Source organism: Sus scrofa, chromosome X (assembly GCF_000003025.6).
Source record: "Sus scrofa isolate TJ Tabasco breed Duroc chromosome X, Sscrofa11.1, whole genome shotgun sequence".
Classification (NCBI taxonomy): Eukaryota; Metazoa; Chordata; class Mammalia; order Artiodactyla; family Suidae; genus Sus; species Sus scrofa.
This window is the reverse complement of record NC_010461.5, coordinates 114671842-114688810: the sequence shown is the minus strand read 5'-3', so window position 1 is coordinate 114688810 and position 16969 is coordinate 114671842. Positions and strand designations below refer to the sequence as shown.

Genomic DNA, 16969 nt, shown 5'->3' with positions numbered 1-16969 from the left:
CATTCCACCTCAACCCCTATTCAGAACTACTTTGGCCTTTTAGCGTCCCTGGGACTTTTACTTCCAAATCATTTCCATCCTTACCCTTCTTCTCATATCCTTTCAGGCCAGAAGAGGGAATCTTTCACTACTCTAGCTGAAAGGTGCGTCCCTCAGGCGGCGTTAGGAGCTACAAGGCTGCCCTAATATCCAGAGTGATGATGCTGAGTACTCATGAGCTAAACACACTTAAAATTAACATCAGATCTGGGGTATTTAGGTAAGTTTCAACTATATAACAGTAGTTTCCAGTTCAATACAGATTCTACTTTCTGATTTCTAAATTGACCTATTTTCCAGCTTTTTCTAAAATAGAGTGGATTTTAATGTTTTACTGATTTTTATTTATAGACAAGAGAGAACACTTACGGAGTACCTTTAGGTGCCAAGCATTGTGCTAGATACTTGAAGTATGGACCTCTTCTTATCCTGACAACGACCTTAGGGGACACACCGTTCCATTTTACAGATAAAAAACCGAGGTCAATAGACATTAAGTGGTTTGCCCAAAATCATGCAGTGAAATGTGTGGGGCCAGAATTCTGCTGTTGATCTCTTTAAAACAAAGCTCATGCTCTTTTAATTATATCATGCTATACCCCGAAATAAAACCCAGTAGTTCATTCCACTTCGGCCTCCACTCCAAACAGAGATCACCAAAAAAGATACAACCTCAGGAAAGGGAGCTTTATATTCCCAAGAAAAACGAGCACCACTGGGTCACCAGGAATTCCATCTTTGATCTCAGAATCTCAATTGTTGGCTTAACTCCCCTAAAAAGAGCATTAAATTGACTCAATATCAAGCATTATCTGCCCAACCGTGATGGCGCCTCTTTACCCCATCGCACAGTCACCAGAATAACTATTAGAAGAAGAAGAAAAAAAAAAAAACCCTCACAGCCTAATATGTACACTCTGCACAGTTTCTTCCTAGAAATTAGGTGCACGGTACAGTGGAGCAAAAACGAAGGACTCCAGATTTCACAAGGATGTCATGTTTTACATTGTGATAAAATGTAACTGAACCAGCAAAAACGGTTAAAGCAAACATCAAAGGACAAAGGCTAAAAGCATCCTATAACCAAGCAAACACCTGTTAGTCCTTCCCCTTTTAAGTCTTTCAAATAAGGTCACATTTATTCATTCAACAAACATTTATTGAGCACCAGCAACTGCGCTAGATGCTAAGGAATATAACTGTGAACAAGATAAACCGGGTTCCCGCTTGACCGGATACTTCTGCGTTAAATGGTCTTGCTAACTACTACAGGATACTTGTTCTCTGCTAGTTATCACGGGAAAGTCAGAGTCACACGAGGCCTCTTCTGGAATACTTTTAAAGTTTCTTTGTGGCAAACTGATAGAAATCTTTGTTTAACTTAGAGGGAGAAGAGATGGTCAAGTGCCCTTTTCCACAAGCGTGTGGACGGCCGAGTTGGCTCGCGAGCAATATGGCGGCGGGCGACCCGCCAGGCCGTTTAGACCATTCGGTTGCGCTTGTGGCTTGGGGAGTCTATGTCGCCATCGCCGCACTGGGCTGAGGTGCGCTTGCGGGTCCCCCCACTGTCCAGGCGCAGGGCCAGGTCTTCTGGGTCGATGGGGTTCGAGTCGTCCTCGAGGAAGCTACTTCTTCGGCGGCCACCGCCGGCGACGCCGCTGGCCTGAGGCGGCGAGCCCGGCGCGCCGGATCTCACGCTGATGCTCGCCATGGCACCGCTGAGGCCGTGCAGGGCGATGGCCTCGTGGAACGGCTGCAGGTCGACGTCCACCGAGGAGCTGGACTCGGTGGCCGCGGCCTGGCTGGCGGCCCCGGCGGGTGGCTTCGGCGGCGTCCTCGGGGTGCGGGGCGGCGGAGTGGCGGGGGGCACCTTGCCACACAGAAAGCTAATCAGATCTTCGCGGAGGATGGTGCTCCGGCCCTTTTTCACCCATTCCAGCACATCTCGGATGCGACGCTGGTGGCCAACCTGGATGCCCAGGTCAAAACTTCGTTGATGGGCATCCCCGCTCTCTTTGTAGAGGCTGGTCACAGCCATGGCCGCATTCTGGAAGGGGTCCCACATGGAGAGTCCTGGCTGTTGGCACCCCGTATCCTTGTAGAGCTGGGCCACAGCGGTGGCTGAGATCTGGAAGAGGTGCCACAGCTTCTGCTGCTCGCTCCTGAGCCCCGCCGCCTCAGGGGCCGCCTCCTCCTGCAGATCGGGGGGCAGCTCCTCTTCCTGCTCGGCCTCGGCCAGGCACTGGCGCTCCCACTTAGAGAACCAGGGCTCCGCGACCTCGGCCTCGCCCTCCTTCGGCTGCTCCTCCATCCTCCTTCTTCTGGCCGCTCCTCTCCTCTACCGCTGCCTCCTCCTCCGCCTACTCTTGCTCCTCCACCTCCACCTCACCTCCACTTCCGAGCTCCCCTCCTCCTTCTGCGGCCGCCGCCGCCGCTACTGCCGCCGCTACTGCCGCCGCCGCCGCAGACCGCCGCTACCGCCACCGCCACCGCCTCCTCCGCGTGCGCCGGCGGGCGGGAGCGCGGGCGGCGGGGCCCTAAGGCCAACTGTTCCGGCGCGCGCCGCCCGCGGCCCTGGTGCACGCCCCGCCCCGCCCCGCCCGGCCCGGCCCGGCCCGGCCCGGCCCGACCCGACCCGGCCCGGCCCGGCCCCCGGCTACCGCGCGGAGACAACTCCGCAGCCGCCGGCGCCGCCTCGCTGCCCCCTTCCGGCCCCGCGGTCCGCTCCTACGGCCCCCCCATGGCGCCGCGGCCTCCCCGCAGCCGCCGCCGCCTCGGTCGTCGCCGCCGCCGCCGCGGCCCCGCAGCTCGGCCCCAACCCCCGCTCCGCCGCCGCTGCCGCACCGGGAACTCGAAGGGGGGCCGGCTGAAGCGCTGCCTCAACGCGGCGCTTGCCTACCGCTTGGCCCCCTTTTCACACATTTTTGAGACTTGTCGGCTTCATCCAATGAGCTGATCAAATTTTACATCCTATGTTGCCAGAGAGGATTATGGGGCAACTTCATGGTGTCGATCACATCCAGGGCGCCGATCCGGGAAGGCCGGGGGGTAGAGTGGAAAGAGCACGGCCCTCGCGAATAGGCAGGTGGTGGGAATCCCGGCGATGCCCGCCACACAGTAGGTGCCCAAGGGGTGTTTTCCGTGGATCGAAGCAGTGATTTTGTACAGGAAAAAAAAAAAAAATCACGTCAGCCATTCGCCCCCTCCCCCCCCCGCCCCGCTTCTCGGGCCTCAGTTTCCCCAAGTGCCCAACGAGGTTGTCGGACGAGGTCTCTGGAAAGCACTCCGATCGTTGATTTAGAACTTTACTGCTGTCCCTGGAAAGCACCTCTTCCGGGCTAGTTGCATACTTAACCAAATTCTAAGAGTTACGGTTAGAAATGACATTGATTTTTTTCCCTCAGTATTCTTTCAAGATTTTTCGTCATACAAAAAAAAAAAAAAAAAAATGGGTTGGGGGTTTCTGTATGGTCTACTTTCAACCACTGAAAATTCCAGGATGAAGTAGAAAGAGGGAAATAAATAGGAAATGAAATCCCAAACGCGGGATTTTCTGCTCTAGTGTAAAATGTAGTACGTTTTAGGAAAGGAAAAAAAAGTTTATCTAATTTACAACACTCTAAAAATTCTAGCTAGTTAAAGCACCATAATAATTCCAAAATTAAGCTAAAGCGGTTTCTGATACTGAAGTCTTTCCTTGGGTTCAGTAACAACGCCTTGTAATGATGCAGCCCTTTTTCAGAGCAGACAATTCCAGATCAAACTGTATTAAGAGAAAAAAAATGATCACTGAGCTAAGAATAACATGAACATGGGAGGAACTAATGTGAAATTTCTTTAATTTAGGAGAAAAATCAGGGTTTTGCAATTTTTGTTGTAGAATATTTGCTGTCTTCCAAAGATAAAGGAAGCTAAATCTTCTAGCAAAACATGTTTAATAATCCCCAAGTATGGAACTTAGTCTATAAAATAAAATGATCTGATCATTAAGCTTTATCATCTTCCTTAAAAGAAATACATGTTTCTAAGTTAACTATAAAAGAGAAGAAGAAGAAGAAGAAGCGGGGATTGTGTCCTTTCTCTGCAAACCGGGCTTTTTCACGATTCATTAAACCCTTTTACCATATGTGTAATTGGACTCTTCTCATTTGCATGAACGAAGGATGAGGCAAAAGACCTAAGATCAGCCCAAAAAGAGAAATACGTTTCTCATTCTCCTATCTGAAAAAAAATATATATGGTAGGAGAAAACTCCAAGAAGGCAGCGCCTCCTCCCCCCCCACCACCCACATATACCAGCCCTGAAACAGTTCATGGCCAAGGAGATAGCAGGTTTGCCAAAGCTTTAAGATTGCCCTGTACACGGTGCCTCACAGTTATTATCAGAGGCACATGTTTTTAACTTGGACTGAAACGACCGGCAGTAGGACACCATATCCTATTTTCTCCCCTCATTTTTGATTGGGTTAAAAACCAAGAAGAAAGACTGCACTGTCTTTGAAAGAGCACAACCCTCTGCTTGAGCTTGAGTTGTCTGGCTGGTATCCTCCATTCAGTTGGTTTCAGCACCTGATTAATTAGTTAATTAGTACTTAGAGCTGACTAGCCCCGGTCGGCAATTTTCATGCCCTGCATGGTGAAATGTTGAATCCAGCATTGAAATTTCTGTGTCGCACACCCTAATTATTATCACCCTACTACTTTTAAAACCATCACACCAAATTATTATAATAGACAGAGGCAGACGACTGTGTGGGAATATGTTCTTTATGAGAAATAATGGTAGACGTAATCAATATTTTTCACTGTTGCCCTTAACACATTTAAATAAAACAACTGAACAGGAAAAAATTCTAATTCAATTAGCCTCCAACTCCTTCCATAGAGAAAATAATTTGATATGAGAGAGAAATCAGAAAAATCGCACCAAAAATTTTCAATGTTTTATCACTTTCCCAGATTGCAAGGAGTGTGTTTACAAGATGTCCTATCTGAGGTTAGTTTTGTTCCTATAGAAGTCTAAAATGTCAGGACTATTAAAAAGAATAGAAAATAGAAACTAAATCAACCCCACCCACCCAAATAAAAACCAAGATCATTTTACCTAACTGTAAGGAAATGATGCTATCTGTGTGTGTTTTGGGGTGGGCATATTTTTGATGTTTAAAATACTGACATGGTTTAGGAATGAGTGTTCTATGGGGAAAAAAATATTCCTTGGCTGCTGCCCCATTCTTCCATAGATTTGATATTGTGGCTAAGGTTAACTATCAACTAGGAAAAATTAGTTTTAGGAAATAAGTTAGGACACAAACCTAGGAGTCTAAGTTTTGGCATTTCTCAACGTGCCATTCCCACAGGGGACGCAGTATGTCAATGATTTTCAATATTATTGGTAGCTATTTTCACCTGAAACAATCCTTATAGATCAGTAGTGAGTTGCCTGTAATTGTAAGAGCTAAATGGTACACAAAACTGGATACACAACCACACAGATCAGTAAATGGGTCGGACTGAAAGCAAAAGTAAACACCAACCTTAGGAAATGAAAGAAGTTAAAAGATAAGTGTTAAGGACCTTATTCTTTTTGGAGAATAAAACAAGATTTAGTAGCTTTCCACTTAATTTAAATGAAAAGAATCACTACCTTACATATTGCAGTGATAATGTAATGGGGAAAGAAAACAAAAAAGTCTTTGTACAAATGACACCTCCTATAGTTGTTGTGAAGAAACTTTTCCCCTTGGTATCTGCTAACAAATTCTAATTAATGCTGCACATTCCTTTACTGAAATCATTTAATGCGTAACAAGGGGGGTAAAAAGAAATGCTGAATGCTCGTGATTGCCCTGTTAGAATTATGGGAGTGAAAGCCTGGGGCCCCAAACTTACTGTCTATTAAAGCCAAGCTTTGAAAAAGAAATGCAACCTACAAAAGCTGTCAATCTCCCTTGCCCCTAAAGCCTGGGTTCACATGGATTCAAGTGACAGCCCTCCTCCCCCATGCACAATACATCAATCTGTCTCTCCCACAAGCACCCACAGCCCATTGTGCTGGCCGCAGGTGCCTATTATGGCACCCATGGCTGCCTCCCACAGCTCCGCCCCTGAGAAACAGGAACTGCAGACAATGGAGCCCTGTGGGAAGACAGAGGTGGGTGTTGGGAGGGATAACAGACAGATGGTAAAGGGTATAGGGTAGTAAGGTAGTTTCAAAACAAATGTCAAACATTCAAAATTATTGCTTTCGCGTGTCTCCCCTTTTGAATTGCCTTTGCTTCAATCACCATCTGCCATAATTATAAAAACACTTACCTGTTATAATAACGAATATTTGCTCCCCTTTGGGGTAGCTGTGGAGAGGATGACCTTCAAGGCTCTACTCCTCCTATTTAGCACTCTAGGTTTCTCAAGGTCACAGACTGAGGAGTTTTAGTTAAGTGACACCACTAGACCACAGAGGGGAAAGAAAGCCTATTTCTAATTTTTTTTTTTTTTTTGGCAAGGTTTGTCATTCCCCTTCGAGTTGAGTTTGGGGCTCCTTCAAGGGCAAAGGTTATCAAAACTGGTTACTTTGGGTAATATCTTTGTGAAATTAAAGTATGATAAGACTTCTCACAAGTGTCACATCAGGCAGGTGGAAATTCTTAGGCCATGTCTTTTCTGGTAAGGAGTCATAAAAGGAGATGAGGTGCATTTAATAATAGAACTACTGAAAGCTTTTGAGTCAGCCTCTTTTCCTATTTCCAAACATGTTGACAAAAATAAGTAAAATTGTAAAAAAAAAAAAGTTACTGAACACTATTTACATCAAGTGCCACTATCAGAAAAAGCACATTTTAAAATTTTCATTTCATAAAATGTCACTTGTCTATGGTGTTTTTTAACCTTCTGAGTTATGGACTAATTAAGAAGCAATAAATGGAAGAATTAAAATATATTCCCAAAACACATATATTCATTCAAGTAATTTGATTTAGTTGCTTTTGCCCTTAATTTATCATCTTAATAGACCACTTTATTCCTGCTTTCAAGATAATTTGTCATATATTAAAACCAAGCAAACAATAATTTCATCACTACTAGTACTACCTGTCTCAAACAAAAAGCACCCAATGAAAATCTGGCACAATTATAAGTCATGGTCAAGAGGACTGGTGACTTGTTGGGATGAGGGTACCGCCAAAATAATGCCAACGGCCCAAACCAGCCAGTTTTCCTGAAGCAAACAAGAGGGTCTTGGTTTGCTGTCAAAAACTACAAACTAGGCTTTAACTAGGGACTGTCAGGGATCCAAGTGAGCTCCTGGCCAAGGAGAGCTTAATTAGCAGAGTTGGTTTGGGTTTTTGAATTACACAAGAAAAACAACCAATACAGTATGAAAGCATACAGTGGTCTAATGTAGCACAAAATTCACTATTCCATTATGTGTGTGTGTAGTGATTTTGCACATGTCATTAACAACTTAAACTTAGATTTTAAACATTATTTTTGTGTCCATTACTAGAACATGTTTCTTTTGTTTTCTCCTTATGCATCCTTTTCGAGATTTTAATGTACTTATCACCAAATACAAATATGCATGCCCCCTTTTTTTTCTATAAATAACAGCATACTACATCTACTTTTTTTTTTTTTTTTTTACCTGAGATATCTTGGAGACCAATCCATATCAGAACATTAAGAGCTATTAGGGCATACTTCTTAAATGTGAATAGTTTTGAGTCATATTTGGTATTTGTAAAAGTTAAGACTAGGTGAACAATGGAAAAGTATGCCATTCCAATATTTAGCCACCAAAGTGATCAAGCCATTCGGAGGCTACTCTACTTTCTCCTAACAATGATTGAAATAAGCTTTCCATTTCAAATGCTCAGAAATTAGTACAGCTAACTCCAATTATCCACCCAAATGGGAGCCAGAGAAAATGTGGAGGAGACAGTTGCAGATAACCCATAGATAGAGCTGTTGTTTGAGATGCTTACATAGAAAAAACATTTAAGATATTTATTGGTAGGGTTTGTGAATTGTTTCTACAGCATCCAAAATATTCAGAGTTCAAAAGAAATTGCTCAGGCTTCCCATTTGACCCATTATTCCTACTTCTGGTATCTCACAAAAATGACTTTGCTTAATTGATTTAAGAGATTAAAAGATGCCAGGTTTTAGCTATAAAATTAGTTGACAAAGCACAGTCCTTTTACCTGGGCTCCATTACCAAGTTCTTTTACTTCTAAATGTTTTGTATGAGGCTCTTGAGACTATCCATTTAAAAATTAAGAGTTTGTTGGTTAAATCCAAGGTTTTAACTGTCAGACAAATCTCGGTTCTAATCTTGTCTATGAAGCTTGAAAGTGGTATGATTTTAACTTTTCTGATGCTGAGTTTTCTCTAAAATAGGCATAACGGTAGTACCTTCCTACAGGTTTGTTGTAAAGATTAAATGAGCCATGCATTCACTCATAAAACAATGCTTGGAACATAGTAAGTCCTCAAAGAACAGCACTTATTACTATTAATGATCATAAGAGTTATTGGGCTTTAAGGATTAAATGGCTTCTCAAATCTAACTGATGAGCAAAATCACCTGGGGGAAGTCTTTAAAAAAATACACATACCCCAGCCATACCTCCCCCAAAGAAACCCAAGTTGAACAGGTCTGTGGCAGTGCCTGGAAACCTATATTTTAGAGGATTCCAAAGGTCTGCTATAAAAGAAATCCCAGAGTTCTCTTGTGATGCAGTGGGCTAAGGATCTGGCCCTGTCACTGCAGCAGCTCAGGTCACTGCAATGGCATGGGATCAATCCCTGCCCTGGGAGCAACCCAAAAAAAAAAAAAAAAAAAAAAGAAAAAGAAATCCCAAGATGAGAACTCCTAAGCTGACCAAAAAAGCAATAGGTCATAATTAGAACAGGAAGCCAAGGGGCTCACTAAAGAATATCCTTAAGAAGGGCACAAATCCCATAATCAATCCAGGAGTACCCATCCTGGTCCAGTGGTTAATGAACCCAACTAGCATCCATGAGGACGAGGGTTCGACCCTTGGCCTCACTCAGTGGGTTATGGATCTGGCGTTGCCATGAGCTGTGGTGTAGGTTGCAGATATGGCTCGGATCCTGCGTTGCTGTGGCTGTGGTGTAGGCCAGTGGCTACAGCTGTGATTGGACCCCTAGCCTGGGAACTTCCACATGCCACAGATGCAGGCCAAAAAAAAAAAAAAAAAAAAAAAAGACGTAATCAACCCATATAACTAAGAAACCAGGAGCTATTTATATGTGCTTATGCTTGACAATTAAAATGAAATACAATCAGGAACTCTGAGCAAAACAAAAAGCTGTATGATGATTCTAGTTCTAATGGGAAGCACCATTGTGAGCCACTGAAGGAGTTTAAGAAAAGATAATCCAGGGAGTTCCGGTGTGGCTCAGTGGTTAACGAATCTGACTAGGAACCACGAGGTTTCAGGTTCGATCCATGGCCTTGTTCAGTGGGTTAAGGATCCGGCATTGCTGTGACCTGTGGTGTAGGTGGCAAATGTGGCTCAGATCCCGAGTTGCTCTGTTTCTGGCGTAGGCCGGTGGCTGCAGCTCCAATTAGACCTCTAGCCCGGGAACTTCCATATGCCGAGGGTGTGGCCGTAGAAAAGACAAAAAAAAAAAAAAAAAAGAAAAAAGATAACCCAGGAGTTCCCCGGTGGCCTAGTGATTAAGGACTCAGCATTGTCACTGCTGTGGCTTGGGTTACTGCTGTAGTATAGGTTTGATCCCTGGCCCAGGAATGTTCACCCCCCAAAAAAAAGAAAGGAAGAAAGAAAGAAAGACAAGGTAATCTATTTGATTTTTTTTTTCCTTTTAGGGCTGCACCTGCAGCATATGGAAGTTCCCGGGCTAGTGGTGAAATCAGAGCTGCAGCTGCCGGCCTACACCACAGCCACAGTAATGCACCCATCTGTGACCTACACCACAGCTCATGGCAACTTAACTGGATCCTTAACCCACTGAGCGAGGCCAGGGATCAAACCGGAATCCTCATGGATACTAGATGGGTTCGTAACCCACTGAGCCACAACAGGAACTCCCAATCCATTTGATTTGGGCATTTGAAACAGCATATTTGCTTAGCACCACATGACTACATTTTTTTTCCTCTATAAGGTTCAACTACACTACCTGGTCCAGCTGTGAATCACATTTACATGGGACTTAATTTGGGGAATGCTGTTTGTTTGATTCCTTAAAGTTCTTATTTTGAGGTGATTATAGATTCACACACAGGGAGTTCCCGTCATGGCTCACAGGATAACGAATCTGACTAGCATCCATGAGGACGCAGGTTCGATCCCTGCCCTGGCTCAGTGGGTTAAGGATCCACTGTTGCCATGAGCTGTGGTGTAGTTTGTAGATGCAGCTCGGATCCTGCGTTGCTGTGGCTGTGGTATAGGCTGGCAGCTACAGCTCCTATTCCATCCCTAGCCTGAGGACCTCTATATGCCATGGGTGTGGCCCTAAAAAGCAAAAAACAAACAAAAAAAGATTCACACACAGAGAGATCCAGTTTCCCCAACAGCAACATTTTGCAAAGGTATAAAACCACATCACAGGCAGAATATTGGCTTTGATAGACTGGAGATGTAGCACGGTTATATCACTGCAAGTATCCTTCATGTTTCCTTCTTAGAGCCATACCCTCTCCCTTTCCACCCCTCCCTCCCTAATGCCTGGTAGCTGCAAAATTCTTTCCATTTTATTTCAAGAATGTATATAAATAATATAAATACAATTAGACACTGTGTAACCTTTTGGGATTGGCTATTTCCACTCAACATAATTCTTTGAAGATTCACCCAGGGTGTTCCCTATTGATGCAACAATTGATACAATTCACCTATTGTAACAATAGTTCCTTTTTACTGCTAAGCACTATTCCATTCTACAGATTAACCACATTTGTTTAACCAGTCACATGTTGAAGGATAACTGGGTTGTTTCCAGTTTATAAATAAAGCTATTACTAATAAAGCCACTCTGAACACTTGTGTACAGGTTTTTGTGTGAACTTAAATCTTCATTTTTCTGGGATAGGTGCCCAGCAGTAAAATTGCTGGGTTGTAGAGTGCTTGCATATTAGTTTTCTAAAAGAAACTGCCAAACTCTTTCCAGAGGGGCTGTTCCATTTTACATTTCCACCCTGCAATGTATAAATGATCCAGGTTTATTACATCTTCATCATTTGTTATCCTCACTAATTTTAGCTCTTCAGATAGATGCATAGTGATAACTCAGGATGGTTTTAATTGGGATGTCCCTAATAACTACTAATAGTAATTTTTTTTTGTCTTTTGTCCTTTTTGGGGCCGCACCCGCAGCATATGGAGGTTCCCAGACTAAGGGTCTAATCGGAGCTGCAGCTGCTGGCCTACATCAGAGCCATAGCAATGCCAGATCCGAGCCACGTCTGAGACCTACACCACAGCTCACAACAACGCTGGATCCTTAGCCCACTGAACAAGGCCAGGGATCAAACCCACAACCTCATGGTTCCTAGTCAGATTCATTTCTGTTGCACCACGATGGGAACTCCTGAACATATTTTTATATGCCTATTTACCATGTATATAATATCCTCCTAGGTGAAATGTCTCCATGCTTTTGCATTTTGGTTTTTTTAAATCAAGCTATAGATAAAAACACACTGAGGATTTAATTAGAGTAGTAAAACAGATTTCATTTTACTTTTGATTTTGCTATTTTATTTTTTAGTTTAGCAGTTAAAAAGCATGCACTATGTACCAAATTCACAAAGACTAACCTTTCCTGAGCAAGGAGTTCTGCCAGCAGTCTGGCCTTCAGACTTGAACTACAGCAATGGCTTTTCCCTGGATCTCCAGGCTGTTGGCCCACCTAGCCTCCATAATTATATGAGCCAATTCCTTAAAATAAATCTCTCTCTTCATATATACACATTCTATTGGTTTGTTTCTCTGGAGAACCCTGATTAATACACACACATGCACCCACGTGTGACACACTCATTCAAAACCAGAAACTCATCCTCATCTTTTTTTTTTTTTTTTTTGGTATTTCTTGGGCCGCTCCCATGGCATATGGAGGTTCCCAGGCTAGGGGTCGAATCGGAGCTGTAGCTGCCGGCCTACGCCAGAGCCACAGCAACGCGGGATCCGAGCTGCGTCTGCAACCTACACCACAGCTCACAGCAACGCTGGATCCTTAACCCACTGAGCAAGGGCAGGGACCGAATCCGCAACCTCATGGTTCCTAGTCCGATTCGTTAACCACTGCGCCACAACGTGAACTCCCTCATCCTCATCTTTAATCCATTTTTTGCAAAATATTGTAAACAAGTGACTATCCAATCAGAGGGTACTGCTTCAATAAGTTATACTACAATCGGTGGTCATATAATAGAGGATTATGCAGACATCACATAGGTTGTGCTAATATAGAAATATATATATATATAAACATATGTATATATTAAATGCTTATATGTACCTCTGAATTTATTCTACTGAAATAAAAGCTGGTGTAAAGCTTTTTGTACAAAGGTGGTCGCTATGGTATTATTTGTAATAATGAATATAAAAATATAATAATAAAAATGTCCATAAATGGGAAACTGGCTAAATAAATATGGTATTCCCATCCAAGGGGATATCAGGCTGTTGTGAAAAAGAATGAAGCAGATCTATGTGAAGTTTGAAACAATTTCCAAAAAATATTAATGTGTGGAAAAAAGTGAGGAACAAGATAGCATGAAGCATATACTACTGGCCATATGTATTTGTGTGTGTGTGTGTGTGTGTGTGTGTGTGTGTGTGCATGCATATGCACATGTGCACGCACATAATCTGAAAGGAAACATCTAGAATAAATATCTGGGAAACGTGGTCCAGTCAAGTTGACACATAAAATTAACCTTCATAGTGTGTGTGTATGTGTAGAAAGCATATTTAAAGTCAGTGATGACTTCAGAAATTAGAAATCAGATGCTCCCAAAGCAACAGAAATAAAGCAAAAATAAATCAATGGGACCTAATCAAACTGACAAGCTTGTGTCACAGCAAAGGAAACCGAAAAGAAAACAAAAAGACAATTTACAGAATGGGAGAAAATAGTTTCAAACGATGCAATGGACAAGGGCTTAATCTCTAGAACATACAAGCAACTTATACAACTCAACAGCAAAAACGCCAACAACCCAATGGAAAAATGGGCAAAAGACCTGAAGAGACATTTCTCCAAGGAAGATATACAGATGGCCAACAAGCACATGAAAAAATGCTCAACATCACTGATTATTAGAGAAATGCAAATCAAAACTACCATGAGATACCACCTCACACCAGTCAGAATGGCCATCATTAATGAATCCACAAGTAACAAGTGCTAGAGGGGCTGTGGAGAAAAGGGAACCCTCCTGCACTGTTGGTGGGAATGTCAGCTGGTACAACCACTATGGAGAACAGCATGGAGGTACCTTAGAAAACTATCCATAGAACTACCATATGACCCAGAAATCCCACTCTTGGGCATCTATCCGGACAAAACTTTCCTTGAAAAAGACACATGCACCCACATGTTCATTGCAGCACTATTCACAATAGCCAAGACATGGGAACAACCCAAATGTCCATCGACAGATGATTGGATTCGGAAGATGTGGTATATATACACAACGGAATACTCCTCAGCCATAAAAAAGAAGGAAATAATGCCATTTGCAGCACCATGGATGGAACTAAAGACTTTCATACAGAGTGAAGTAAGTCAGAAAGAGAAAGACAAGTACCGTATGTTATCACTTCTATCTGGAATCTAATATAGGGCACAAATGAACCTTTCCACAGAAAAGAAAATCATGCACTTGGAGAATAGACTTGTGGTTTCCAAGGGGGAGGGAGTTGGGGTGCTTGAGGAGCTTGGGGTTAATAGATACAAACTATTGCCTTCGGAATGGATTAGCAATGAGATTCTGCTGTGTAGCACTGGGAACTATGTCTGGTCACTTATGACGGAGCATGATAATGTGAAAAAAAGAATGTATACATGTGTGTGTAACTGGGTCACCATGCTGTACAGTAGAAAATCGACAGAACACTGTAAACCAGCTGTCTTCCCTGATAAAAATTAAAGCACTGATAAAATATCTTTCATCTGTTCCCTCAAAGAAACTTAAATCCCAAATTATGTTTAAAGCTTTTCTCCTGTTCTGCTCCAACCAGCTACAGGGGCCTCATTCAAGTGTATGCTTGGAGTCTGGGACCTCATTCCTTGGAACTGATATAGATTCTTCAACATCTTCCAAATTCTATTACTTTAACCTCAGATTTTTCCATCTTTCCGAAGAACTAACAAACCACAGAGAATGTGGTAGCACGAGTTCTACACCCACAAAACTTTACCAAATGCCATGGTCAAATATAATTGCTGATACTCCTTACAAATAAGCACCATTTCTCTACAACAGTAGTTTTTCCACTTACAATTGAAGTCCAAAGGTTTGTTACCAAATGGAAATGAAAGAACCTTACTAAGGTACAAGTATAGAGAGGAAACAGAAGAAAAAAAAAAACAAACAAAAAGAAAGGAAAAAAAGACAGTTTTTTAAACAAATTGTGCTGAACAACTCAATATTCATAAGAGAAAATTTGAGGACTTTGCAGTAGGCAAAGATTTCTTAGCACACAAAAAGCATAAACATAAAAGGAAAAAAACTGATAATTTCAATTTCATCAAAATTTAAAACCAGATATTAAAAAGTTACCTTTAAGGATATAAACAAGCAAGCCACAGACAGGGAGAAAAATCATTTGCAACGCATCAGACATGTGTCCAGAATATATAAATATCTCCAATCAATTAAAAACTGGCAAAATGTCTGAATGGACACTTGACTAAAGACAGTATAGGAATGGCCAATAACCACATGAAAAAATATTCAAGATCATTATTCATAAAGATATATCACTATATACCTACTCAAATAGCTAATGTTAAAAAGACTGATAATACCACATAATGATAAAAATGTAGAGCATAGCATCTCTCATAGAAATTACTGGTAGGAATTCAAAGTGGTCCTTTGAATTCTTTGGAAAACAGTATAGCAAGACATTATATATAATCAATGCTGAAAAGCTGAAAGCATTTCTTTTAAGATCAGGAACAAGACAAGGATGTCCACTCTTGCTATTTTAGTCAACGTAATTTTGGAAGTCCTAGCCACAGCAATCAGAGAAGAAGAAATAAAAGGAATCCAAATTGGAAAGGAAGAAGTAATACTGTTTGTAGATTACATGTCACTACATAGAAAATCCTAAAGATACTACTGGAAAACTACTAGAGCTCATCAATGAATTTGGTAAAGTTGCTGGCTACAAAATCAATATACAGAAATCTGTTGCATTTCTATACACTAACAACAAACTATCAGAAAGAGAAATTAAGGAAACAATCCCATTTACCATCACATCAAAAAATATAAAATGCCCCAGAATAAACCTACCTAAGGAGACACAAAGACCTATATTCTGAAAACTATAAAATGTTAATGAAAGAAATTGAAGGCAACACAAACAGATGGAAAGATATACAGTGTTGTTGGATAGGAAGAATCAATATTGCTTAAATGACTATACTACCCAAGGCAATCTACAGATTCAATGCAATCCCTAACAAATTACCAAGGGCATTTTTCACAGAACTAGAACAAAAAATACTTTAAATTTGTATGGAAATACAAAAGATCCCCAAAAGCCAAAACAATCTTGAGAAAGAAGAATGAAGCTGGAAGAATCATGCTCTCTGACTTCAGACTATACTACAAAACGACAGTCATCAAAACAGTATAGTACTGGCACAAAAACAGACATATATGGGGAGTTCCCGTCGTGGCTCAGTGGTTAACAAATCCAACTAGGAACCATGAGATTGCAGGTTCGATCCCTGGCCTTGCTCAGTGGGTTAAGGATTCAGTGTTGCCATGAGCCATGGTGTAGGCTGCAGATGTGACTCAGATCCTGCGTTGCTGTGGCTCTGGCACAGGCCAGTGGCTACAGCTCCAATTCGACCCCTAGCCTGGGAACCTCCATATACTGCAGGAGTGGCCCAAGAAATCGCAAAAAGACAAAACAAACAAACAAACAAACAAACAAAAACAGACATATATGTCAATGGAACAGGATAGAAAGCCCAGAAATAAACCCACATACTTATGGTTAACTAATCTACCTCAAAGGAGGCAAGAATATACAATGAAGAAAAGACAGTCTCTTCAATAAGTGGTGCTGGGAAAACTGGACAGCTAATTGTAAAAGAATGAAATTGGAACATTCTCTAGCACCATACACAAGAATAAACTCAAAATGGACTAAAGATCTAAATGTAAAACCGGACACTATAAAATTCCTAGAGGGAAACATAGGCAGAACACTCTCTCTCTCTCTTTTTTTTTTTTTTTTTTTTTTTTTTTTTTGTCTTTTTGCCATTTCTTGGGCTGCTCTTGTGGCATATGGAGGTTCCCAGGCTAGGGGTCGAATCGGAGCTGTAGCTGCCAGCCTACGCCAGAGCCACAGCAATGCAGGAGCCCAGCTGCATCTGTAACCTACACCACAGCTCATGGCAATGCCGGATCGTTAACCCACTGAGCAAGGGCAGGGATCGAACCCGCAACCTCATGGTTCCTAGTCAGATTCGTTAACCACTGCGCCACGACGGGAACTCTGGCAGAATACTCTTTGACATAAGTTGCAACAATGTTTTTGGGGATCCATCTCTGAGAGTAAAGGAAATAAAAGCAAAAAGAAACAAATGGGACCTAATTAAACTGAAAAGCTTTTGCACAGCAAAGAAAACCATAAATGAAACTAAAAGACAACCTACAGAATGGGACAAATATTTGCAAATGGTG

The 16969-nt window shown here is 42.2% G+C and overlaps 2 protein-coding genes across 2 annotated transcripts in view; both read right to left on the bottom strand.

Annotated features, from left to right (window-relative positions):
- The window catches only part of LOC110257749 (protein transport protein SEC31-like), a 450026-nt gene that overhangs the window by 337195 nt on the left and 95862 nt on the right, over positions 1-16969 (bottom strand). The window lies entirely within an intron of this gene.
- LOC100524359 (UPF0472 protein C16orf72) lies at positions 1021-2401 on the bottom strand. Its single transcript, XM_003135429.4, has one exon. The coding sequence runs from the start codon at positions 2348-2350 to the stop codon at positions 1520-1522; it is 831 nt and encodes a 276-aa protein (XP_003135477.1). The 5' UTR covers positions 2351-2401; the 3' UTR covers positions 1021-1519.

Excerpts from the sequence above, each read along its gene's own strand:
- LOC100524359 (XM_003135429.4), bottom strand. The coding sequence starts at position 2,350 with ATGGAGGAGCAGCCGAAGGAGGGCGAGGCCGAGGTCGCGGAGCCCTGG.